At 52.3% G+C, this 26,718-nt stretch overlaps 3 protein-coding genes across 8 annotated transcripts; 2 read left to right on the forward strand and 1 right to left on the reverse strand.

Moving 5' to 3' along the window:
* Window positions 1-1,522: 1,522 nt before the first annotated feature.
* LOC122391858 (26S proteasome non-ATPase regulatory subunit 12-like) lies at window positions 1,523-14,097 on the forward strand. Of its 6 annotated transcripts, none has more exons than XM_043386170.1 (11): window positions 1,523-1,610; window positions 6,268-6,459; window positions 6,855-7,004; window positions 7,287-7,373; window positions 8,155-8,295; window positions 8,863-8,999; window positions 9,239-9,327; window positions 9,749-9,884; window positions 10,508-10,682; window positions 10,972-11,139; window positions 13,470-14,097. In XM_043386170.1, the coding sequence occupies exons 2-11, from the start codon at window positions 6,286-6,288 to the stop codon at window positions 13,602-13,604; spliced, it is 1,392 nt and encodes a 463-aa protein (XP_043242105.1). In that variant the 5' UTR covers window positions 1,523-1,610; window positions 6,268-6,285; the 3' UTR covers window positions 13,605-14,097. The 6 variants fall into 6 exon arrangements, with proteins under 6 accessions (XP_043242105.1, XP_043242123.1, XP_043242131.1 ...); XM_043386188.1 differs by having other exon boundaries at window positions 1,527-1,546; XM_043386196.1 differs by having other exon boundaries at window positions 1,528-1,651.
* Window positions 14,098-15,487: 1,390 nt separating this feature from the next.
* Window positions 15,488-20,583, forward strand: LOC122391892 (matrix metalloproteinase-25-like). Its single transcript, XM_043386217.1, has 6 exons — window positions 15,488-15,992; window positions 17,685-17,767; window positions 18,003-18,144; window positions 18,426-18,585; window positions 18,940-19,046; window positions 19,477-20,583. Exons 1-6 carry the CDS (start codon window positions 15,923-15,925, stop codon window positions 19,773-19,775), a joined length of 861 nt encoding a protein of 286 aa, XP_043242152.1. The 5' UTR covers window positions 15,488-15,922; the 3' UTR covers window positions 19,776-20,583.
* Window positions 20,584-23,675: 3,092 nt separating this feature from the next.
* On the reverse strand, window positions 23,676-25,685 carry LOC122391900 (zinc finger protein 135-like). The gene has a single exon (XM_043386230.1). The coding sequence runs from the start codon at window positions 25,382-25,384 to the stop codon at window positions 23,690-23,692; it is 1,695 nt and encodes a 564-aa protein (XP_043242165.1). The 5' UTR covers window positions 25,385-25,685; the 3' UTR covers window positions 23,676-23,689.
* Window positions 25,686-26,718: the final 1,033 nt, after the last annotated feature.

Consider the following 26,718-nt stretch of genomic DNA (forward strand, 5'->3'; position numbering starts at 1 on the left):
AGCATACATATACTGTTTAAGTGGCATCACTTTGCATTTGAAAAGAGCGGGAGCATACACTGCATAAATGTGGACATGTGGTTGTAAAACGTTGAGCTGGAATATACCTACGCCTTATTTTATAAGCTTGAACTTGGATCCCGGGGGAGAGATTAAGTCATATCACTCAAGTCATAGACCCGCTTTTCACCACCACGGTCCACGCTCCCCCCGGTCATTGGTCAACACCTTTTCCACTGCTGGTTTTTCCCTCCCCCCCCCCGGTCAGCACCTTTCGTCGCCGCCCCCACCGGCGTCCGTGGCTCAGCCCCCCCAACCTATTTTGCGATCCTACACCCCTGATGCGTCTTGACGAGCTGAACACAATGAGACCATCCGCGCGGCTGTATCTTGTTCCTGTACGGAGGTATTGGCAAAAAACCTTTGGTGACCTTTGATGACGTCACATGACCTTACAGCTGCCCAACAGCAAAACAGACATCAAGGTAGTGAAGGTTGATCGTATATGAAGTCATGTATGATTTTTCCCCATTGACTTATAATGGGGAGGTCGAGAAATTGACCTGACCTTAGGTCACCGATATCAAAATTCCGAGATAAACAAATTGTAGCTACTAATGACCTGATAACATCCTGCGACTTTCAAAGGACTCCGACATCTACTGTAGCTCTGGCACGGTGACAAAGTTGCAAAAAAAGTGATTTGAGGCTGGGTCATTCAAAGTGACCTGGTGACCTGACCTTAAAAGTAAGGAGGCTCAAACTTGCACACCTTGTGTAAAATTGATGAGAGAATAGTCGTACCAAATTTCGCGCTATTCGCGAAAAACCTCAGGGGGGGGGCGGGGGCGGATATCCGCCCCCCCCCCGTCGGTGCGCTTGTTAAGTCCACTTTTTTCCATCCCATGGCCTTTTCAACATAAAAAGAAAACATTTGCAAAAAAGTGCGGTATTCCGTCTCAAAGTTGTGGGAGCACCGCCCCCACGGCCCCAGAGTTGCCGCCTGCCCGCACTGGCTGCCCCCCCCCCCCCCGGTTCCCGCGCCTTTGCTAGGAGTTGCGTATCTGTAAGAATCTTGGACGGTTGTGGCCTCATCTTTGACTTTATCCGTACCGAGAGGCTGAGCGCGTCATCTGCCGCTTGGTCGGACAAAGTGGCAGATGTGGGAATCGATCACCAGATGTCGCCAGGTATGACACTAGGGTAGGGTTGGGTTATGGCCTATGGGTAGGGTAGGGTAATGTTGTGCAAGGGAGCGACACGACACGATGATATCTGCATGCAAAATTGGGATGACTTCGCCGGATGCAATATGAACCGCTCTCGCATCCAACAGGTAACAGGGCTGGCGTAAAATAAAAATGAATAAGCACAGGCTGAAGGCCTCTGAGGGAGGCACGTGAAAAGCAAGATTCCTTTACTACGGCCGTAAAAAGTGCTGACTATTCCTTCAAAATTGTGCTACCATATTGCTACCATCTAGCGGCTTCTGTGCGACATGCATGGCGCATGACTCTGCTAAAAGCCGCATGCAAAACAAATAACTGTGTGGTTGGCAGTCGTTGTTGTGACGGAACGAATTTCTACAGTTTATTTCATAGAAAAGTTTGGTATAATTTCATATTTTCTAAGCTGCTGATTTCAAAATATGGTTCGTTGTTTTAGATCTCAAACTAAGAGCTCTATTCTCTGGCCAGACCGCACGTCCAATGTGCGCCCAATTTGAATTCGATTGATTGAAGTGCACGCTTGACAAATGACAAGTGGGAAATTTTTACCAATGCTGACGGGTTATGGTACCAATATCAGTTTCTAAATAAGCAGGAATCGGAGTAGCTACAAGAATAGACCCATTGAAAATGAGTCAGTCGGCAAACCTTCATACCTTATTAGGGGCTGATGGACTCTGTTGATGGCCACAGCCCAGACTGGAAAACATCCATATACTATGCCAGACCTCCGTGAGACCCTTTCGCGCCGAAATTTGGCACAAACGATTTAGCGACGAGATTTCTGCATGATTTACGCAAAAAATGTGGTGCTTTATTGCCAGAATTAAGCCATTTTATATAAAGCACTGATCTACTGATCAAGGCTATATCAACAAGACATTCCAGCTGATCAGCGCCGTGTGTTCCAGGTGTTCCGGGGCCCTGGATGCTCTCCCATGTTTGAGCATCCAAAAAAGCTTTATTTCCCCAGAAACCCAATACCTTGATATGCTTAGCGCACTGTAGGGTCGTGCCGTGAAACGAGGCCGGAGCCGGAAGTTCCCGGACCACAAAATCGTCGGAGTGGTGTGTTCGAGGCGGGCGGGAGCCAGCGAGGGCCGGGCAGCGTAGCAGCACGTGTTCCGGCACATCAGCCTCTTCTCGGCACATGGCGCAGAGCGCCGCGGGGCACCGCTTGTCTGGGCACTGCTGGCACGTCGCGGAGTGGAGACAGCCGATTTGATTTGGTGTTACTGGAGTGAGCGGCCCCAGTGGCCCGCCCTCGTCTGGTGCACCGAAACGGCGTCCTCTCGGTCCTCTCCGGGGATAGAGAGCGACGGCGTGCTCCCGAGGAGTGGCTTGAATAGGTAGTGACTCGGACCAGTTGTCGCGCCATTGATGCGAGGCCGCACAATGAACCGTCCTGGTCAGCGAACGAGCGGGCAAGGCAGGGCGGCCGCTTGTTTCGCCAGGTCGTCGGCGCTCTCATTCCCCTCGATACCGCAGTGGGCAGGAACCCATTGCAATATTACTTAACGACGCTCGGCGATGTTCAACAAGGTCTTCCATACCTATCTCCATGCCGAGGGTTGAGGCCTCGCCTGGGTTGCCGCTTCTCCGCCGAGTAGACTTAGGGCGGCTCGCCGAATAGACTCGGCGAGCACGTGACGACCGGGGCGGGGACGTCTTGTCCCGAAACCTCTCCAGAGCTGCCCGCAGGCCGAATCTGCTGCTAGACTGACCGGCGTGCCGACTAAATTCGGTGATCGTCTTTCGCCAAAAAATTATCGGCCACCCTGCGCCGAAAAATTCATCTGCCGCCTTGCGCCATCTCGGCGCATGCGAAGTTACGCCGGACGTGCGCCGAAATTTTCGGCGCAATCCCTCCACTACGCCGGACATATTCAGCATAACGTGTATTTTTTCTAGTCTGGGCCACACAGGGGCGGATCCAGGAATTTTCGGGAGGGGGGGGGCGGCAAGTCGAAATAGGGGCGACCTGGCAATCCGGGGGCGCTCCATACAAAGGGGGCGCCAAACCGTCAAAATCGGGAGCTAAAAGCCCGCGTGGTGCTAGGGGGCGTTATCGCGCTCCCCCTCAGGTTTTTCGCAAATATCTGAAAGACGGCTGCGCGCAGCGCCGCCATTTTCAGCTTACCTTAGCATGCATCTTTTTTGCACATGATGTAAAAATGTCTGACGCGGGTGATGGAAGGTCAGGTCACCAGGTTATGCCAAGTGACCTAGCCTAAGAAAAAGTTCAAATGCTTACCATTGCTATACCGACTGAACGATTGCTTTGAACCTTTCAGCGATTGATGAAAGCAACACTAGGTACTCATGAAATGTATATCTCGGAATTTCCATATCTGTGACCTAAAATCAGGTCAGTTGTGCGACGTCTCCATTAGGTAGGTAGGTATAATTAAGTCTTTGGGAGAAAACTGAAAGGCATCTCTTTTGGACGAGCGCCATTTTAGACAATATCAAGCATTGGGATACATATAAAACTAACACACTGAATAAGAACATTGCACCTAGTGTGACCATTCATTTTGTCCCAGAGGTCATCCCATGTCATGAAAGGTCCGCAGCAGTTTTTTAAAATAACTTTTGATAGATTCAAGCTAGAGCGATAAAAACACCTCAGCTGTGTTCAGCTCGACGATACGCATCGACTGCTATGCAGCATGACCTTTCCCGGTCAGATCATGACCTCGACCTGAGGTCAAATTCTCAAAATTACCTTTCATAAGGTCAACCTTTAGTTTGGTCGACGTGTCTCGACGACAGAAACGCAATGCTGGCAAACGTAATGTCGAGACTCTCTTGAGTCAAAAGTTAGTGCAGGAAAACATTGTTCTTAAAAAGGCTATTTTTAGAGTCTTTTGCCCTCTGAAGGCTAAACCGCTGACCTGAGGTCAAATCTGAGCGCAGCTTGCAGAAACACTTTTAAAGGGGCTATCGAATGCGCTTTTCTGCGGCGCTATAGCTCTATTGATTTCCGAGTTATGTGCCGCTGCTTCGAAAACGGAAAATTGTTGAAACAGGCAACATTTTACCTTTGATGACCTCTGGTGACCTGACATTCGACCTGACCAAAAAATGACCGTTTTGTTTTCGTCCTGTTTTTTGACGATCTTTCGAATACCGCTTATCGCGTGTCACTACGCGGCCCAGGAGCCGAGTTAGACGAGGGAGTGTGCCCCCCCCCCTCCCCAGCAGGTTACTCAGACCACCAGCACGGCATGGGTTAAAAGTCGTAGATGGGCACCGCTACCCTAGCCAAAGATATTAGCAAAAAGGTGACCTCCATTTACTGGTGCAGTCCTACTTCTCCCGGTGATGCCCCCTCCTTGTTCTGGAAGCGTCTCACTTATGCTGGTATGCCTCACTTCCCGGGGGGCGCCCAACCTCTGCTTGGATCGCCTAATCCATTATGGAGAGACCCACTTTGCTTTAGTCGCCTCATTTCTTCCTTCTAAGAACGACCAATTTGCTGTAGGCGGCCCACTTATCTGGGACGCCCATCTTCTGCTAAAAGTGCCCCTCTTCTTCCTGATGCGTCCCACTTCTGCTACGAGTGCACCTTTTCTGTTAGGGCTGCTGCTTTGCTGCTTTGCTGCTGAGGAGTCTTTTTTCTTCTGTGAATAGGGCGGCCCTCTCCTGTTGGGCGACCCCAAATTCTGCTGAAGGCGACCCACTTCTGCCCAACTTTTGGTGGGGTGCCCCTCTCTTGCAGGGGGCACTTCTCTTTTGCTGGAGACGCCACTCTTGTGGGGGCGTCCTTCCACTGCGGGGAACGTCTCTCTTCTGCCAGAGGCACCCCTTTTCTTCTTATGGGGCTTCTGTTTTTTTTTTTTTCTGGGGCGAGGCGACCCTGTGCTGCTCGGAACGGGGCACACCTCTCCTTTTACTGGGGCACCGCCCCCTGCTGGGGTTGCCCTTCCGCTGTCTCATGGGCGCCCCTCTTGGTAGAATATACTCCTTTTCTTTTTGTAATGGGACGCCCCTCTTCTACCGGGGGCGCCCATCTGCTGCTGGGGCGTCTGTCTTCTGCCGGATATTGTCAATGGGGCGCCCATATCCTGTTTGGCGGGCCCAACCTCTGCTGGAGGCTCCCTATTTCTGATTAACTTTTGCTGTGGCGCCTCTCTTCTGCTGGGGCGCCCCTCTTCTGCTTGGGGCGCCCGTCTCCTGCTGGAGCCCCCTCTCTTCTGCTGGGGCGCCCCTCTTCTGCCAGTGGCACCCATTTTCTTATTATGGGGCTCCTTTTTTGCTGGGGCGCCCAGCTGCTGTCAGGGCGCCCCTCTTCTCGGAATGGGGGCGCCTCTCTCCTTTTGCTGGGGCGTCGCTCCTCTTCAGGGGGACACGTCTCCTGCTAAGGGTGCCCTTCCGCTGCCAGGGGCGCCCCTCTTGAACAGAAGGTATTTTATATTCTTGCAACGAGACGTCCTCTTCTGCTGGGGGCGCACATCTGCTGCTGGGGCGACTCTCATCTGCTGGGAATAGGCAATTGGGCGTCACTCTCCTGCTTGGTGAGCCCAACTTCTGCTGGAGGCGCCCTATTTCTGCTGAACCTTTGCTGTGTCGCCGCTCTTATGCTCGGGGCGCCCTCTCTGCCGCGGGATATGGGCGCCTTTTTCGGATGGCGGGGGGGGGGGGGGCGGCCGCCCCCGTCGCCCCCCCCCCCCTGGATCCGCGCCTGGGGCCACAGCCTGACCTTTTTCGTATAATACTTTATTTGAGTCCTTTTAGGAGCTGATAACAACTCCAGCACCCATTTAGGCCATTTGAGCACCCATTGCTATACTGTCTGAGAGGGGTTTAGCTTCAGTTTTTCCAGTGTTTGAAGATAAGATGTTGCAGTTAACTGACAGGAAATGCTAGGTAGGTACAATGGTACGTGCATTATAGCATGTTGTGGTACTAATTAGCTTCATTTAGCCACAATTTAATGACTAATGTGGTATGGGACGTTTTTGTCTCCGACCATAGCAGTAGGGTTATGCTATGGCAGAATTAGACTGAATACTGACCCTGTCTCCCCCGGTAGCCCTCAGGAGTTGCCAACATGACGGACAACATGCTGAGCGCTGCCACCGACGGCGGCCATCTCGTCAAAATGGAGGTGGACTACAGTGCCACTTGTGACGAGAAGATCCCGGCGCTGAAGAAGGAGGCGGCCGAGGGACGGGTGCAGGATGCCATCAACGGCCTGCTGGCATTGGAGAAACAGACGCGGACGGTGAGACGGGGAGGGGGAAGAAACAGACGCGGATTTTAAGATGGGCAGTTCGCTGGGGAAATAGACGCGCACGGTGAGGGTGGAGCGGGGTTGAATTACTTTAGGGAGATAGCGAACATGTTGCATGAGAAAGAGGTGCGAATAGCACCGTGGGATGTGTCACCTTTTGAGAAGGACGATCCAGATGTACGTCGGCATTCTGGAGACCCTGCTGATCGGAACCTGCTGACGGGAAGTTTTACTTTCCTTCCATTGTTCAACGCGACATGCGATTAAATTTTTGTTTTGTCATGATGTTGCAACTACCGATAGTATCTGATGGCTGTGTTCCTGCTGACCCTAACTGCTTGCTCCTCCACTCTGCCCAACCATGACCTCTCCTACTCTTTCCACAGGGCGCCGACATGCACTCCACCAGCCGCGTCCTTGTGGCTATCGTTCAGGTGTGTTTCGACGCCAAGGACCTGAACCTGCTGAACGAGAGCATCATCACACTCACCAAGCGGCGGAGTCAGCTCAAACAAAGCGTCGCCAAAATGGTCCAGGTGAGAGGAAAGAGGAGGGAGAGAGGGGAGCAGTGGACAACAGAGGGAAGATGTGCTAGTGTGTTAGTAAATGTTCTTTCTGTCAAATAAATTAGATACCTTAATTTGTATTTTGTCTCATACGCAATTATGTTTTTGGTATCTAGTTCATTGCTTACTGCCGAAAAACTTTGAAACGAAAACGTAGCGGCTTTCTTGCCAAGAAGTTTTAAATTGGTTTGTTGGATTGTTTTTATCATTGAGGAGCGACTCTTGTGACATGCCGTCTTTCTGAACGTGCAGGAGGCGTGTACGTACGTGGACAAGCTGACGGACAAGGAGCAGAAGCTGAAGCTGATCGACACACTGAGGACAGTCACAGAGGGAAAGGTGGGACTCAGAGGATGGCATGGAAAATTATTAGCCCACCGAGTGATGTACAGCCCTCAGCAGACTGCGTGGTAGGCATTCTTTTTTCGACAAAACCGGTAATAACTCAGAGGCTATGCTATCAGTCGGTCAGAACTCACTGCAAATAGATGCGCCATGCTCCACTCCTTCGATTAGGTGTATCACTAAACAAAGTATACGCCTTGTGTGGCAACAAAATGCAAAAGTTTGTTTTGGGGGCAAATATAAACTTTTGGATTTTGTTGTCGAACTAGAAGGAAAATGAATACGGTGATGATGCCAATCTAAGGTGCGGAGTCTCGCGTGTCTTCCTGTTACGATTTGCGAATGACCGATAGCATAGTATGCGCATTATTCTCGTTTTTGTCGAAAAAAGAATACCTACCACGCAGTTTGCAGAGGGCTGTACGGTGTACAGGACTGATTGATGGACCAGCAGTGTTAGAGTCTGAAAGGTTGATATCCATATTGCACGCATCGCACCAGGCTGATGTAGGTATCTTTTTCTCTGTAAAATGCGACCCACTTATCTTTATTCATGTTACTGACTCACGTAATTTTTAAATTGTTATTTAATTTCATCGAATTATCACACTAAATACTCTCTGTTCCACTGAATGTTGACTAACTATCAATGCGATGCAGTGCGTTAACTGATTATGAAGATTCATTGGATATTTAGCCCATCATGCTCAGAATCGAAACCCTGAGCACCCGCTGTGTATCCTCCCATCTGACACTGGCTGTTTCGTGTCACCAGATTTACGTCGAGATCGAGCGTGCGCGTCTGACGCACAAGCTGGCGATGATGAAGGAAGCCGACGGCGACATCGTGGGCGCGGCCGACATCCTGCAGGAGATGCAAGTCGAAACGTACGGCAGCATGGAGAAGACGGAAAAGGTGAGGCAGGCGATGGCGCCGAAGACAACTAAAGTCCGGGCGACATAAAATTACAACTCACTAACGGGCTGGATCGGGGATCGTTTGGGCTTGTTTTTGAAACGCCAGGGAATCAATTGATGTTGGAAGAGTCTAGAGCAGGGCTGCGGAGTCGATGGATTTTCGGCGACTCCGACTCCGACTCCGGCTTTCAAAAACCACCTCCGACTCCGACTCCGACTCCGGGCAGAGTTGTCGACTCCGACCGACTCCAACTCCCGACTCCGACTCCGCAGACCTAGTAGGGCTGCGGAGTCGACAGATTTTCGGTGACTCCGACTCCGAATCCGGCTCGGGTTCCTAAAATCGACTCCGACTCCGACTCCGACTCCGGTTACAACTGTCGACTCCGACCGACTCCGACTCCGACTCCGACTCCGCAGCCCTGGTCTAGAGAAATTACTGGATCTTGGACGGGGAATCGATGTATTTTGGTAAAGTAAAGGATTTTGGTTGTTGGACGGAAATCAATATATAATTATTAAAGCATAGCGCATTCCTGTCTAACCGGACCCGTGTTCGCCTCAGGTCACCCTCATTCTAGAGCAGATGCGTCTGTGTCTGCTGAAGAAGGATTACATCCGCACACAAATTATCGCCAAGAAGATCAACGTCAAGTTCTTCGAGGCGGCTGACACACACGAACTGAAAATGAAATATTACAAGTGAGTGCTGCCTAGTAATCGCCTTGGGAGGGTTCATCCCCGTTTGAGCCGCTTCGCTGCAGTACTCTTGACTCGCAAACCGGTGACCGTAAAGTCCGCAAGAAAGTTATGTAGTGTAGGCGATTGCTGAACGATCAGTGATGAGCGAGGGGAATATTGGGATCCTGATGATTGTAAAAGAGTGACACTGAAGTCTACCCACTTACGGCATGATTTGACCTGAGCGTCCTCTTCCTCAGTTTGATGATCGAGCTGGACCAGAACATCGGCTCCAACCTGTCCATCTGCAAGCACTACCTGGCAATTTACAACACCCCGTCAGTACAGGGTAAGCACTGAGCACTCGCTTTCTCAGCGCTCGCACAGGAGGGTCCACGGCTGGTCCACTCAGGCCGGCCTCCCAGTAGGACGATACCTAGAGGACGCTGCGTTCATATCATACAATTCAACCCGAAGCAGTTACTGGATTTAGAAACTTGGGTCTGCTGCGTTTTAGGTCTGATTGGCTGAAGTGAGGCTGACTTAAACACGATTTAATAATTTTAATATTAATTTCTCCAAATATGAAACTAGCGTTGGTTACTGTGATTCGGATCGATTAGGTATTTGCCGTATGTTTATTACAATCTTCTTTGTCTCACATTGCTACGTCTGATTATCTGATGACGCCATCTGGATTCCGTCTCAGTCACGCGTCTCTCTAACCACTCTTTCCCGGTCTCTGACGGTCCCCTACCCTCTCCCTTCAGAGGACGAGACCAAAAAGACGACGGCACTGCGGCACGCGGTGCTGTACCTGGTGCTGGCTTCCTACGACAACGAGCAGTCGGACCTCACCCACCGCCTGCTGCAGGACAAGACGCTAGAGCTGATACCCACCTACAAGTGAGTCTGGCAGGAGCGGGATGTGTGGAATGACAGTGTTGAGGGGTAGGGTGGGAGATGGGGGAGGCAGGGCCGCAAGATAGGAAAGTATGAGATGAGGACTTTTCGTTAGAGGTGAAAAGGACTTGAACTGCGAAATGACACATGTTGACGATCTATCGGCAATACAGACCTTGCTGTTTGTGCCTAGTGTTCAATAATTTACTCCATTGTTTAACTAATGATTGTGTTTTACTCGTAAACAAGCCACACTTCTATTAATTAGGTAGGCCGTGGACAAAGGCCGTGCGCGGCTATGTGCGCACGTTAAACTTTGGACTCTAAATTATGCCATAGAACTGGGATTGCGCGATCGGAGGGTAGAGGGCAGGGTCACCGCAACAAGCTTCGCTTAGCGGTGGCTCTGTCCTTGTGAGTGAATCCTTCCCATCATAAGGTTCGGACTAAATAATAAAAAAAAAAATAGGTGCATGTTTATTGGACTGCCCTCAATAACTCGCAGCTCCTCCGCTGGGCGGCGCTACTGTTAAGTTCATTCCTGTTCTCAGTGCCTAGCAGAGCTGCTTGGTAATGTCGAGCTCCTCCACTGGGCGGCGCTAGTGTTGACTTCCTCCCCGTTTCAGGTCGTTTGTGGAGCTGTTTGTTAACGCTGAACTGATCCGCTGGGCGGCGCTAGTGCAGATGTACGAGGCTCCTCTAAGGAAGGGCTCGGCCGAGTCACCGGCGACTGATGTCTTCTCTGACACGGAGGCCGGAAACAAACGCTGGCAGCAGCTCAAGAAACGATGCGTCGAACACGTGAGTTCGCGGGAGGGGAAGGAGAGAGGATGAGGAGGAGAGAGAGATTGGGAGGGGAGAGAGAGAGCGAGAGGGAGAGAGGGAGAGGAAGAGAGAGAGAGGGAGGGAGGGAGAAGGGGAGGTATTCTACTCCCCTAATCTCTTGGATGTTGCATAATATTTGCTATCTGTTGCACACTTTACATGTTGCGTGTTGTTTATAGGCCACCCCACATATGCTTTTGCAGGACATTGACGGCTCCACTTCTGATGCTGCATATTGCTGACTGCCCCCACTCATGTGTTGCAGAACATTGACGTAATGTCGCGGTACTACCGTCGTGTGCGGCTCTCGCGGATGGCGCAGCTGCTGGAACTCACTGAGGCTGAGACCGAGGAGTTCCTCTCGCAAATGGTGGTCGGCGGCGCCATTCAGGCCAAGACCGACCGACTCGAGGGCATCGTGTCGTTCATCAAGGTGAGTTAATGAGTCGGTCGGGTCGTAACTGGGAGGGTCGCGGTTCTTCCCCGCCCGACCGACAGACGAGCGCCACTAGCGCCAAGCCAGAGTCGGACCCGGAGCCAGAGCCAGAGCCAGGGCTAGAATCGGAGTCGGAGCGTCTCAGGGTGCCGACTCGCGGTCAGTGCTGACTGCTGGGGGTTTTCTGGCTGGGAGCCGCCGACCAGTCCGGCATAATTTTCAATACCGTCTACCCGTTCGCCGTCCTGTCCAGCGGCAGCGGCGCTTGACGACCCGGGGCCGTATTCACGTCGACTTCGTAAGTCGATTTTCTTTCGTAAGTATTATTTGGCATTCACGTCGACACTTCGTAAATTTTTATCGACGGAGTTCACGTGATGAAAAAAAAATGCTTAAGAAGTAACTGTGCTTAAATTGCTAAAATTGCTTAAGCTGTGCCTTAGATCATCCGTAAGAAAATTACTACGAAAATGATGGACGTGAATACGGCCCCCGGACCGACAGACCGACGACCATCCTGACCGACATGTTGTTGATGTAAACTTTGACGTTCTACGAACCCGGCTTCACACCTTACCCGCAGCGGCTGGGAGACGTGGCATTGATTCAGCTTGTGACTGAGTCGACTCGCCCTAGAGAGAGAGAGCTGATACTGAGATACTGACATACTGATACTGAGACTCGCCCTGCGGTGCTGGGTCACCTGAACATTAATCAATCTGATGGCGCATCTGGCACAGTGACGTAGACAAACAAACTAGAGTGCGCAGTTTTTCCCTTATACATCGACATGCAATATGCGTAATGTGTACAAATTGCACACCCCTCCGCCCTCCCCCTCTCCGTTCCCCGAACCACACGCCTACCGTGACCATGACTAACCTCGTCCTTTATCGGCCCACTATCGTGTCCGGACCCCCGGGCCGGGCTGTGCTCCGTCAGGTTCGTCGGCGGCTGGCGCTATCGTGGAGTGTCGCCCCCTCCTCCCCCCCCAGTCCTCTGTCGGTAGGACGTCACTAGGACGTTTATGCATGACTAGGACGTCAGCGCTAGGCCGGCAGTAATGCCAGATGGAGGGGCGTTGAAATGGGAAACGCCCTTTCCATAATACATTTTCCTTTTTAGCTTGGTGAATTAAATGAACGCTGTGATTTTAGATTTCCCATCCAGTTGAATGACGCGATATAACAACTATATCAACTTTCGAAACCTGTGAAACAGCTGACTTACTGTAACGGATCTTTCACTTACAACAGATCACCGAACAAATTGCTTGCGTGAAAGTGTTTATTACGCAGAATGGAATGTATCGCAATATTGCAGTACATCCACTAAAGAGGTATGGAGACACATAATTCATGAATATCTTACATTGCATGGGGTTAGGAATATTATTAGTGTTGAGCATCTTGAGATCCACCGTACTGTATTGCATAACGATTAGAGTATTTCGACATCCTAGTCGCTAAGCTAACGAGAAATGATAAGCACACTCTGTGACGCTCTGTGTACCACGCCCTGCACATATAGTGTATATGTGCTCCAATGCCCCCTGCCGCTTCCACACTCGCATGCATGATTGCCTACTATGGACGTCAAACCTCTTGAGACCCCACTTTTTTGCGATAATTTTTAAATGCGTCAACTCTCGTTGACAATATTCTGGCAATGTGTGTTTCAGAACCTGCCGAAACTTTTACTACTAAGGTATTTTGACGCCAAACGATTATGAAAGGTACTTCTCATTCTCTCGTAATGTTAAATTTCACGGAACGAATCTGCTGTTTGGGTAGAGGCTACGCGCTCATGGGGCGGAGCCACGTAATGACGTCAGCGCTAAGCTCCGCCCTACCCCTCCGGCGCTCCTTGCCCGGCGACCGGTCACTCGCGTCTCTCGCTCCATTCAGGCTTGATGGTGGGCGGTAGCTGGTAGCGGTAGCGGGCGCTGGTAGATGACATTTAGAGCAGATGGCGCTGGTGGCGGGGCTCGATTGTGGCCGAGCGCAGGCCTCTGCCCGGGCCTGAATTGACCTTAGCATTACGAGTGAATGAGAAGTACCTTCCATAATCGCTTGGCGTCATAATACCTTAGTAATAAAAGTTTCGGCAGGTTCTGAAACACACATTGCCAGAATATTGTCAACGAGAGTTGACGCATTTAAAAATTATCGCAAAAAAGTGGGGTCTCAAGGGGTTTGACGTCCATAGTAAGTAATAATCACAATCACACACAAACGATGAGCCGTAGCGTATGCTTGTCGATAGTCAAACCACTAATATATTATCACTTTAGCTGAGCTCTAACCCACCATCACCCTTTGCCGCAGACCAAGGACCCGACGGACATCCTGACAGAGTGGTCGTCGGGCATATCTTCCCTGATGATGCTGGTGACCAAGACGACCCACCTCATCAACAAGGAGGAGATGGTGCACAAGCACCTGCTGCCCTCGGCCGACTGAGCCGGCGCCGAGCGCCTGGACCTGTTGAACTCCTGCCCGCCGCAGCCACAGGCAATGTCGCAGCTGTGTTTATGAATGGCTGCCTCGTCATTGTTGGAGCGGTGTCGCTGGTTCCAGCGTGTGGCTCGTGCGGGAGGATTGATAGGACGGTCGACCGAGGACAGGAGGAGTATCAGTGAATCAGCAGTGGTGTTTCCGATGAGGAACTCTGTCCGCACAGACTGAGAATTTCATAGAGCGCCGCTCAGACTCTGAATAGGTGTATGGACGCTCAGTTCGTTGCATTCGTAAGCTGTTTTGTGAAGCTCATGACGAACACTGCTCCGATCACTCCAAACATGAAGTAAGACCTGGAAGACAGGTAACAGCAGACGAACGGACGGTGAACTTACAATCTCGGCTTGTCGACTGTTTCAGCAATGTCGCAGTGTCGCAGTGTCCTATGTCTCGTGCTGAAATTCGGACAATATATTTGTCGGTATTGTTTGGGTCCGACAGGCGTTTGGTGGGGCTTGGTTTGATGGTGGGGAGGGAGGGGGGGGGGGCGTCAGACGAATATGAGAGTCTGTAGACGAATGTGGCTAGTTGGATGTTTTTCTGGCCGCAATCACAACATGCCTTGCTTGAAAGAAGATGAGCATTGATTAGGATTGGACATAAGTATTGGGCGGAAAATCATTGGTCATTTCTTGGATCGAAAAGTCACTAGTCGCCCCTAGTATGCTGTTGCTGCATTTTAAGTGTAACTGCTACTTTGCAATGGGTAATGCAAGTAGATATACCTCAACTGTAAGTTCTCCTCAGCTAACTACACTCCCAACACAGCTTGCTCTGAAGACTTTACGTTATTTGAATGTGAACGGCTGTCGTTTGAATGGCCAGAGTGCGAGAAAAAGCTTGGTTGAAACAGCGGTCTCTTAATAGGATGCACGTAAAAGGACGGGTTTTGTTATTGTCTGGCTGGCCCGATGAAAAGATGACGCTTTTTAAGCACTGTTAGTCTCTGACTGAGCTTCGAGTAAATATTACGTTTGCGCTATGTGCGATGTTATGCATGGCTTGGATAGTGATGGTGATGCTTAATGATACTCATAAAAATGCGTCTGCAGGTAACATGACTTCATTCCACAGTCAGTGATAGACTCCATTTGTGAGTACCTCCCATGTGGTCGGCGTGATGCACGCGGCAGACGCCGTTTGCAGGATCGTGAGCCGGTGGGCACGCCTGCATATCTTACAGTTCGGGCTGCCGGGGGCCTGCCGCACGTGCTTCAGGGTTAATGTCTCCACGGCAGACGATCCCCGTGATTGGTGCAATGACAAAGGGGAAACCTGGTTGTGATAGGTGACCCTGCTTGTTTATTTGAATTAGGATTTGTGATGAGCTGGGAGTGGGACATCCCCTAGTGCATCCGAGCAACTGACTGAAGCGAAGTCACATGGATTGGAACGCTTTTCGAAATGTGCGCTTCATGCTTTATTAGTCAGTCATATGCTCATGACTGACTTCGTGCTTTGTTCAGGCATCTAAAACATTTCGTCGGTATAGTAGCAGTTGTGCTTTGTGGTCAATAGCCCGATGTTGATCTTCAGTGTGCTGCCTACATATGCGTATTTACGGTGACGAGTGTGCTAAAGGGTGCACCCTCGCCTCCGTGGGATAATTATCCTATCCAACGGTGAGACATTACTTATCAACGCTATTCAACAAATCCGCTGGCCGCAGCACAGCCCGGAACGTGACCTTGCAATCTGAACTGCCATTGAGCATGGCTATCCCCCTCCCCAACACTTGGAGCAACGCCGGCCGCTTGGTGACCGGACCTGCTGGCATCAGCGCCATCTGTTGTTCCGATTCTAGCTGCGCGCGCTTGCCCGCAGGCGCAGATGTACCCTAGGTGCCACGCGGTAGGAGGTGTCGCTTTCAGCTCACGGCGTCGCTTTCAGCTCACGGCGGTCGGCCCCAAGCGATCCGAACGCTGACTCAGTTGGGAGCGGACGTATCAGTCGTCAGGCCGAGACGGTTCGAGTGTGAGCTACACCGGCGAGCTGCGTCGGACGTGAACGTGACAGCAACGTCGGACAGTGTCCGCAGCGGTGTGAGGTATTGGTGAGAATCCCGAGCGTGGATGTGAGGAGTGTGAGAGTGTGTGAGTTAGAATCCGTGGAGTTATTGAGTCTGCCTGCCGGGGAAGAGGCTGGAAACTCTACCTGCAGCCTTACGGGAGCTGATAGAACTTGCCCGGGTCCCCGTCAATCGACGCTACCTGCTGGCTGTAAGGAGGCTCTACGAAGACTGGTGATCTCTGGTGACAGTCATGGCTCGGCTGATGCCGGTGGTGACGCTGGTGCTGGTGCTGGTGTTGCTGGTGACTGGAGGCTCCCCGGGTACGTACTGCGTGTTCTGGCCATCAGTCAGGTGATTGATAAATATAATCACTCATAGGCATGACGGTAAATGGTCCGAGCGTACCGACTTATTTGGGTGTAATACAATGTAGTGTTTCAGCATATTTTACAGCTGACACTGTAAGGTAGGCACACAGAAGATAACTTAGGCCAGCGAATCGTCCATGCGTTACAAAATTATCAGCATTTTAACGCCGATGGGTAACTGCGTAAATAGGCCTTTGATGCTTGACTGGGGCACGATTCAATATGGCGCCGTCCGCTGCGATGCATTCTGTCTGTGTGGGTTAGCACCATCACTGTGCAGAGAGCTGGAGGTCGGCGAATTCATCGCCTCATTGACTCCTGATGTCGAATTGTTCCTTGGTATCGCCTTGTTCGCTCCTCATGTCGAATTGTTCCTTGTTTCCTGTTATGCCTAGTCGGCTTGTCCGATACGGCTACGGTGCCCCCAAAACATGCAGCTAAAACATACAAACTGTTACACCTAATCGATCAGCACTTGCATCATTCCTCTATGAAAGCGACCGTGCTATTTAAAATTATATCTGACAAACATCGGTTGAAGTGGATGATCTACACAGTACACTCCTTGATAAAATTAAATACCAAGGTAAGGGTAAAGGCCGTCCGGGGCAGCGCCGAAACCTGCACCTCCATCCGCACTGATAAGATATCGGCCTCAAACACAGATGACGCATGGACGATAAGACCGGAGGCGGATTCTCTGAATGTCATGGTCCCCATGCGGCCATGCCAATGACAATAGTCGCTGGAACGTGCACTAGGTTTATGGAACCACTGACTCAATTGTACCTATACATTCGATTACAGGCCACCTTATAGGTACCGCGGTATGCGACGCCGGACGCCTATGATCCAGCCCAGTAGCGGCGGAACACCTTCAATTAAGGGGGGGGGGGGGGGGGGCACTGCCAACCTTTGGTCCCATTCTTTCCATGCAACGCCCATAGAGCTAATGTTAAAATGTCAAAATCAAAGGGGGGCACGGTGCCCCGGTGCCCTGTCTGTTCCGCCGCCTATGATCCAGCCCATTCCAGCCTTTAGACATCTTAGTTATAACGTAATTGGTTCATTATTCGCAATTACCTACCCACCATCGTTGCAAAATTGGTGTGCTCTACCCCAGTGCGGATAGGTAGTTGGTACCTACCCATGTCTACGTGGTTATTCTCTCATTTGCATGTGCCCTATATATTTGAGCATATAGGTACGGTCCTTTCCGTCTGTCCTTACCTGGTGACTGGTGCTAACTGCTAACGCCCTCGTTACGACGCCGTATTGTCTGTCTGTCTGCACCGACAGCGCCGTCTCTGCCACAGACCTGTCGCAGACAATGTGACGGTGTATTGTATGTCTGTCTGCACCGACAGCACGGTCCCAGCCTCCACACCTGTCGCAGACAATCACTGCATTCTCTGCAGTGTCTGGCTGTCTGTCTGCCGCCACCACGGTCCCAGTCTCAGACCCGTCGTAGAAAGTGCGACATTTACCTTCCTATCACCTGTCTTTTGAAGCACGGTCCGTCGCAGACCTGTCGTAGACAATGTGATTCTGTATTGTCTGTTTAGTGTCTGTCTGTCTGTCTGCGTTACCTCCACCTCAGACGTGTCGCAGACAGTGTGACATTTATCACCTGTCTGTCGACAGCACGATCTCCGCCACAGACGTGTCGCAGCACGTTCGATGCCGTGGCACGTATCCGGGGCGAGCTGTTCTTCTTCAATGATGACGTAAGTCATGCCTATGTTCATGCCTCCGGAATGAGGAAGTCAGAGTGAGTCGACTCGCCTCTTATTTATATAATTGCACGCCAATATCACAATGCGTTACACTATTCGCCTGGACAGTCACAAAAGTGACCCGGTCCCTTACCGCTCCGTTCCTGGCTCCAAAGGAAAATCTCTCGTCTGCCACTCCCCCTTACTAAGACGCGGTCTGAAGCGCCGTCTCCCCGCACTTTTGCAGCACTTTTGGCGTGTGAGTCGCGCGGGTCACCTGATGACCCGTGACCCGGTGGAAGTGGACACCTTCTGGGAAGGTCTGCCGCACCACAGTGACGTCAGCGCCGCCTACGAGCGACCGGACGGGTCGGTCGTCTTCTTCTGCGGTGAGATAAATGCACTCCACGCCTAAAGGTTTGACTATTTCAAGGCGTTTTAAGACGTAACTTAGATCCGAATGGGCCGTTTTGCGAGCGAATTTTTACTTTTTTGCGGGTTTTGCAAGTTAATGTCATCATCCAGTGTTCTAGCTCGGATAAGGGATTTCCCTATAGCTGACATGACATATGCTCGTGTTTAGTCAATAAGAAGCAAAATTGCACCAGGTCATACACCACTCAGTCCTGACCTCACTCTGACTGTGACCTGACGCCGCTGCTGACCTCAGGTCGTCATTTCTGGGTGTTCTGGGAGCGCCGCACCAAGCCGGGCTACCCACGGCCGCTCTCCGATCTCGGTCTTCCTGAGGAGCTGAGCTCTGTGGACGCCGCCTTTGTGAATAGGCACACCGAGGTCACCTATCTGATCACCGGCGATAAGTACTGGAGGTGAGTGCCGAGCTTGTGAGAGACGAGCTGGTGAGAGCCAAGCGGGAACGCGAATAGTCCTACCTTCTCCCTTCTCTCCGAACCAGATTATGCACTCAGTGGCGAAGCTTCATAAATACAATCTACTAACAATTGGAGTAGTTTTAGCGATTCCCCATGTCATTGCGCCAGTTAGTTCTTGTAATTCATTTCAAATGAAATAAACCCGATGCATTTTGCTGACACCAACACCGCCCAAACACACTTCTGAGCATTGACATCACATACCTATTCCGTTTAAAAGTACATCACCGACACCAACCAACTCTGCGCAGAGGCTGCTCTGATCCCGCCCTGCCTCTGCGGTACCTCCAGGTTCAACGAGCGCACGGAGCGGGTGGACTCTGACTCCCCACAGCCACTCAACCGCATGTGCCGCGGCCTGCCCAAGCGAGTCGACGCCGCATTCTCCGACACTAAAGGTAAAACGCACGGTTAAAATAAATAGGTGAAAACACACGGCTAGTGCAATGTGAACGCACGATCGGAAAAGATAGTCCTATTACATTCGGCTGGATATGGCGATGTGTGTGGGTATGCAAGGTCCTTCTATAGTGAAGATCCGATGGTGCTTAATTACGATTGGTGCCAAACTTCTCTTCAAACATCTTGTTGTAGTTTGACCTCAGAGTCAGATCGTTCACTCGTATACCTATGGAAACATATGAAAAATATTATGTTTAATGATGTCCTGTATGAATCTAACTGTGTTTGAATTTCAGTCTTCAATGTTTCCGATCTGGCTCATCTGCCTGCTGCCGCTTTAAATCTTCCCTCGCCGACCCTACCCACCAACTCGGACCTTTGCTACCCCCCGCCCCGCCCTGACCCGACCCGTCCCGTGTGTCGCAGGTCACACGTACTTCCTTCAGGGCAAGCACTACTGGCGGTGTGACCTCGGCCAGGGTCGGGTACAGAACTACGCTCCTCACCTGGTAGCGCCACGCTGGCTCGGCTGTACCCTGGCAGAGTGCTGTCTGGACGACCACATCGAGACAGAGGTCTGGCCCAAGACGTACGAATATAAGGAAAAACTGAGTGAGGAGGGAAGGAGGAACGCCCGAGAAAACGCAGCTGCGAGAGGAGGTGTGGGGTCTCAGGTGGCGGTGGTGGTGCTGGCCGCCGCGGCGGTGATGTGGAGAGGATTGTGAGGTTAGGAAGGTGCTATTGTGAGGTTAGGAGGGTGCCATTGTGAGGATAGCTGAGGGTGCTATTGTGAAGTTAAGAAGGTGGTAGGAACACTAGGAACCCAGGCGCAGCTATAACACGGGTTATCAGGTTGTGAAGTTACTTTGACTGAAGAAAAGAAACACTGTGATGGGTAAAGTAGCTAATTTTATGCAGGGACTGGAATGACTGGGGGCTAACAAAACAGCAGTCACTGTAAATATGGTCAGACACTGGTTAGAACCATGAGGACACAAAGTGTCATGAGCGCCAAATATAGTGTAACTGTATTCTACTTAGGGCACTTTTTTGATAGTTTTTGATTAACCTTTGATAAGAAAAGTGTTCTTAGCTAAGCATCAGCCATTCCTTAATTATTTGCCGCCGATTGTACATGTCCATGTGCATAGACACGTGACTGATGAGCTTAAACAATAACATGTATCAATATTCGATCGCAGCGATGCATTCGATGCATTTAAGGGCTCAGTGTCATGAACGTCGTTGTCAGGGAAAACTATTGAACGATGGTAACGCTCCCATGTGAATGGCGAGTGGCGACCGACCGAGTCGTTCCCACCACGAACAGTCTTAGCTATGTAAAATCACATATCTTGTGCTGATACATAGCTTCAGCACTACTGCCTTAACTGTACTGCCGTGACTGCGTAGCTCGATGTCTGCCAGCCGAAGTATGTAATGTAGTATTTATGCTGGTTTTCCCGGTGACTTGGTTCCGCCCGGCGCCGCAGCCGTTCTCGGCAATAAAGCTCCAGTTGCTGTTTGAACCTCTCCTGCTTTATGAAAACATTGGCTTTTGTCTTGCAATTTTAATCATCACCGTGATTTTAACCCCCAACTGTTATGTGATCATAGCTGCTGAGTACCTACCTATACATCATTAAGTGTCCTGAGAGTTGTAGCATCTCACGTCTTACGGTAGGTATATATCTATATGTCAATTTTCTACAACATTGGCCAAGTCATTGCCAAGTCAGTCATTGCAATCTCTACATGACATAAACAACTGGCGATTGGCATGAATTTGCTCGCGATTGTCTTTGTGAACCGTAAGTAATTATATAGGTACTAAGTATTGCTAAAAGTAGTTGTAGTAGAAGTTGTAGTTAGTAGTTGTATTCCCACTGTCTATAATTTAGGCACTCGTCGCTGGCTCCCAGATATTCACGCGTCGTGTTCGTCGTCCATTTTACCATAAAAATACCATGAACTTTCCCTCGCTAGTCGCTTCAGCAAATCTGTTGATGCCTACTCATTAATTATTTTCGAGCACTGAAGAACGTCTTTTCTGTACCAATCATTATTTAGAAAGTCCGATCCTCAAAGCTTGTAGCTACCTAATGCTTTAACAACTTCCGGCACTACCATCAACCTTTTACCTTACATTAATAAGTTATGCCTTCTGGGCTCCGGTTGTATTGCGATCAAATTGTCAAATGTCTCATGTCTGTCTGCAATATACAGTAAGATACAGTCCAGCGTCATACCAACGCCTTTTAGACGGTCGGTGGCTCGGTCGATGGACGCACCTCCCTCCGCAGTTGGTCTCCAACCCCCGCCATGGTCAGACGTATAGGACGGCACCATCACCTCCCGGAGGCCGTGAACCTGCCGTCGACGATCATGATGATGCTGCTTCTGATGTTGATAGTGACCGACCCGACGCTGCTTCTAGCAGAAGGTCTGACAACTAATACTACCTATGAAAATACAATAACTGTGAACAATACCTATGAAAAGGATGTTGCCAGAGGCGAAAATACATTATCTCACCTACCGACGGAGGCGCTGGACATGCTGAAGAGCAGGGAGATGACGTTGCCGCCCTCGTTCTACCAGTTTGCCGGCATCGCCACCGGTCGGCAGCTGCTCCCGGAGGCGGCGCGTTTCGCCACGTTTCCGGCCGACTCGACCTGTCAGTGCCAGCACCGATGTCTGGCCGAGCTGCGGTGTCTGGGCTTCGAGTTCGACTGGGCGGCCGGCAGCTGCGCCCTCACCGACGGGCTGCTGTGGGCCGGTGAGAGCCGGCTGAGTGTGGACGGCTGGAGCGGCGGCCGGCGGCGCGGCGTCAGCTGGCTGGGCCAGCCGTGCGCCTCAGACGCCGAGTGCCGTCTGCTGGTGGCCGGCGGCGCGCACTGCAGCCACCAGGAGGCCGCTCTGTCGGGCAGCTGCCAGTGCGGGCCCGGCTGGCGGCCGGACGGACCGCTGGTCTGCCAGCGCGACGGCGGCCGCTGGGTGCCGCTGACCAGCACGCTGCTGGTCGGCCAGCCGCTGCGCCGGCAGCAGCAGCCCACGCTGGCCGAGTGTCAGCGGGCGTGCAGCCGCGCCGTCGACTGCTGGGCGGTGGAGTTCAGCGCCGGCCAGTGCGTCCAGTGGCCGGCCGCCGAGCAGCAGCCCAGTGCCGAGCCGCTCCCCGCCGTCACCAGCTACGTGTGGCAGTTTGACCGCGACGACGGTAGCCCGCCGGCCGACTACACCAACCTGGCCGGATCCTGGCTGAGGCTCACCGAGACTGCAGTTCCGGGCACGGATGCCGCCACTGCATGTCTCCAGGGTCGTGGCATACCATACGTTCCCAGACAGACCGACGAGCTGCAGGTCGTTTTTGAGACGTTTGAAGCTCAGGAAGTCACCAGCTTTGGGGTTGGCATCAGCATGCATGCGGAAGAGGGTCGTTTCGTCACTGTGGATGGCGACGAGTTCAACACCTCATCAGCATTTTGGTACCCCACTCAGCCAAATAACGAAAATGAGGATTGCGTGGCGTCCGGCTTTGGCGGCTGGACACTCCACGACGTCGGCTGCGAGCTCGCCATGCCCCAGCTGTGTGAGTTTGTTGGCGACGACCTGCTGGCGGGGGCGCCGGCGCCGCTGCAGCACCCGGCCGGCTCCAGCGGCGAGCAGACGGCCTGGTGGAGCTACGACCTGGGCGCCCGGCGGCTGGTCACGCGCCTGCTCTACGTGGCCGGCGCGCAGACGGGAGACGTGCTGTGGACAGAGCTGCGCGTCGGCTCTCGGCCCGACGACTGGGCCGACGCGCCGCTCTGTCACCGCCAGCTGGGCACCTTCGTGGCGGCCGGCTTCTCGCGCCGGTTCACGTGCCACGTGCCACTGGCCGGCCGCTACGTACACGTGCGCCAGGTGAACAATCTCGACCAGCCGCAGTGGCGAAATATCTCCGCGTTCGGAACCCGCTACGAGGACTGGATGTGAGAGGTCGAAAGAGTCTCACAGAAAATGTACGTCACTGGAGGAGACTGAAAGCCCTGTGGTCTCGAATCCTAAACTTCTAAAAGGACGACTAAGAGACAATAAATGAGGAGTCATGAGGAAGCACTGCATTTGATTAAGTGAGTGAAAATGTGGTAAGACAGGGTTGATAAGCTGGACAGCGGGCACTAACACAGTGATGCGTTCAGAGACCCTGATCAGAGCGTCATTCAGTTACCTGCTCACTGCTCAGAGGATCCCGTTACGAGCACTGAGGAGTGAGGCCCGCCACGCATAAGCTGAGTTTGTTCGGTGGTAGCTTAGACGTAGCTTCTGTGCCAGGCAAAAATATTTACCCTCACCATGAACAATTTGCACATGGATGCATATGGATAATGTCATACCTATCCAACGTCCATGGGCAGCGAGTCCATTTTTGGGTAGAGGCTGTTTGGAACATCAGCAGTTTTGCATGTTTTTACAGGAATGCTGAGGCCTGAAAATCGGTATAAAAACTGTAAGTACCCGCGTAAAAATATATCAAATTTTCGCTTATTTAAGATGTATTTTAACATTTCAAAAGAAATAAACCACTTGGTCGTCCTGGTACGTTTTGCCATCACTCTAACTAGCATATTCTGGCACAGCCCACCATCATCTTGATCCACTACCTACTTTTCTTGGCGATAGCGGCGCGTCCCGCCATCTTCGGGCACGTGCTGGCATGGCCGCGCAGGCCGGAGCGGTGCGCGTACGACCGGCCACAGTGCAGACACCGGAACGGACGTGAACCCGTGTGCTTGCGCTCGTGCACCTTGAGCGCATCACGTCGCGCAAACTCGCGCCCGCACTGCTGGCACTTGTGCGGCCGCTCGCCCGTGTGCGTGAGCAGGTGCGACTTGAGGTGACCGTTCTGGGAGAAGGTGCGGCCGCACTGTTCGCACATGAAGGGCCGCTGGGCCTCGTGCACGATGCGCGTGTGCGTATCAAGCTGCGACGCCAGCGCGAACCGTTTGCCGCAGCCGTCGCACTGGAAGTTCCGGTTACCGTGCGTCGTTCGCTCGTGGTTGTGCAGCGCGGAAGCGCGCTTGAACCATGCACCACACGTGGAGCACGTGTACGTGCCGGGTACGCGGGAGCTCGCCGAGCTCACCACGTGTTGCGTGCGCTGGTGCGCCTGCAAGTGGCCGCTCTGGGTGAAGGTGCGCTCACAGACAACGCAACGAAAGGGGCGCTCGCCCGTGTGGATGCGCTGGTGGACGTGCAGTGCCTGCGGCTCCTTGAAGGCACGGCCGCATTGCTCGCAGGTGTACGGCCGCTCGTTGGTGTGAGTACGCAGGTGGCTGGTCAGGTACTTGGAGAGTCGGAACACACTGCCGCAGTATGGACACATGTACGGTTTCTCGCCAGTGTGCACACGTTGATGCGCGGTCAGCTGAGAGAGCTTTTTGAAGCGCTTGCCACAGTAGCATTGTAGTTCGTCGTCAGCGGTTTGCGATGGCTCCTGGCTGGAGCTGGGGCCGTCCAGAGATTTCTGCGTCGACTGGGTCGCTCCACGACCGGTTGCAGTTGAGCTTGATGGTGTTTTGGGCTTCCCATGGTCAGATTGGCCAGCTGTCAGGTGCATGCCTTCCAGAGCAATGGCAGAATTTCTGGCTGCAGCCGAATCGGAACCACCCTGCTGTGAATCTCGCGGTGTCTCCTCCGTTGGTGTCTCAGTGACTGTGGGTTGAGACGCACGGCCTCTGCTCCGGCCAGCTCGACAGCGTTGAGGCGGTGGTGTGGTGTCACTTTCGGCCGTGCTGGCGATGACGCTGACTTGCTCGGCTGGCTCTACAGTCGGGCTTCGCTCGGGAACTGCGACTGCGTCACCTCGTCCGCCACCCTCGCCACCCGTGACGCCACTCTGTCCATTGTCCTTCTTCAATTCCATTGGTGTCGTGCCTCCGTACTCGCCACCTCCCTGCGGTCCGCACTGTCGGTCGGTTGGGAACTTCACACTTCCATCAAACGGCTCTTCGGCTGAGGCCTCCTGATCAGTCCAGGAGCACACCAGTCCCCGAGATCCGACCCGCAGGATCAGTGCCCCCACATAGCGCATGGCCAGCGAAAAGTGTCGGTGGTAGTTGTTGAGAAGGTCCGCGCATTTGTCGCAGACGAGTCGGGGTGCTGCCATCACCTGGGCGGCAGCAGGTCCGCCCAGCCGCAGCCGGCGCGCCACCTCCGACAGCGGGGTGGGTTCCGAGGAAGTGGAGGTCTTCTCCATGTCCCAGTACTCGGTACCGGGAAGACGGCCGCTGCACACACAGCACGGTGGTGGCGGCGGCGCGGCGGCGGTCGGCGGCGCGCCGGAGACGGACATGACGCACCCGGAGGGAGGCCTCGGAGGGCTGCTGGTTACCGCACCAGCGGACAAGGCCTGCAGGCTACGGGAAATGTTGCCCAGCCGGCCGGCCCTACTCCTCCCTTCAGCGATCTAACACCGAGGGTTCACTCTGGCACTGACGTCCGACACTGGTTGTCGCAGCAGACCGACTGATGTGAAACACGCGCGGACTGCTCTCTACGTCCCGTCTGTTTACATATTCGACCTCCGCCCCTCCCCCCATCCTCGTTATATTTATGTAAACACATTGGTCTGCCAGGACCCACGTAAGTCAACACATCGCAGCTGAGGCACGGCAGGCACAGGGGGTCTTAGTACAGAATAGATAATATTCCTAAAATTGGTACGGGGACCCGCAGTTGCTACTGTACACGAACCCCAACTCTAGCCGTCTGTCCTGTCCAGTAACAACCGATAACATTGATATCGACTGCCGGTCCCTGTACCTACAAGAGCAGCTGAGGTTTTCTGTGCGTGCCCTCTGACATTGTACCCTGTGAGGGTGTTGGGACAATTTACTCAGGGTCGCTGTACAGTAGCAACTGCGGGTCCCCGTACCTGCATAAAGCAACTTTGTGTAGGTGTGTGTACCGATGCCATGCCAAAACCAATAAGCTGTTTGAGTTTTTAAACTTATTGGTACACACAAAAAATATTAACACCGTTAGCGGTGTAATTGCACAGTACATATCTGAGCACTTGAGGAAAGTTAATTTAGTCCCTTCCCCGCTTAAATTACTCGCGCTTCTAAATGAACACCAGGAAGAAGGTAATAGAACACTGTTAGGAGGGTTGGGTGTTTTACTACATGTACTACATGTACTACATGTACAGGGTGTCCCATAAGTTCGTTCGCACCTTATATTTGCATGTAAAGCAGAGTACATTGCGTGTTGATATGTTTATAATCCCTCAATGTGCTCCCCATTTCATAGGCAAACACATGAATACATGCTGCGACATGCCAACCGGCATGTTTGGCAGCATAGCAGGCTTGAAGTTAGCCCAGACTGACTTGGCATGGGCCGTGAGCTCCTCAATGCTGGAACACCGCTTCGCTTCGACGAGCCTCGATTTCAATATTCCCAACACATTTTTATGAAATTTGGATCCGATGAGTTGCCTGGGATGTGAACTTGCCACAGACGCCTATCACAGTCTCCTGGCACTGCTTCTAAGCTTTGCTTGACCTGTGCACTGATGCACTGTCTTGCTTGAAGATGGGCCTACGACCTCCCGGATGCCATTTTCTCCTAAAAAAATGTGGTCATACTTGCGGTTCGAGTTAAGGCCGGAACACAGCACACGCT

The sequence above is a fragment of the Amphibalanus amphitrite genome, unplaced genomic scaffold (genome assembly GCF_019059575.1).
Source record: "Amphibalanus amphitrite isolate SeventyFive unplaced genomic scaffold, NRLGWU_Aamphi_draft 000022F_arrow, whole genome shotgun sequence".
Classification (NCBI taxonomy): domain Eukaryota; kingdom Metazoa; phylum Arthropoda; class Thecostraca; order Balanomorpha; family Balanidae; genus Amphibalanus; species Amphibalanus amphitrite.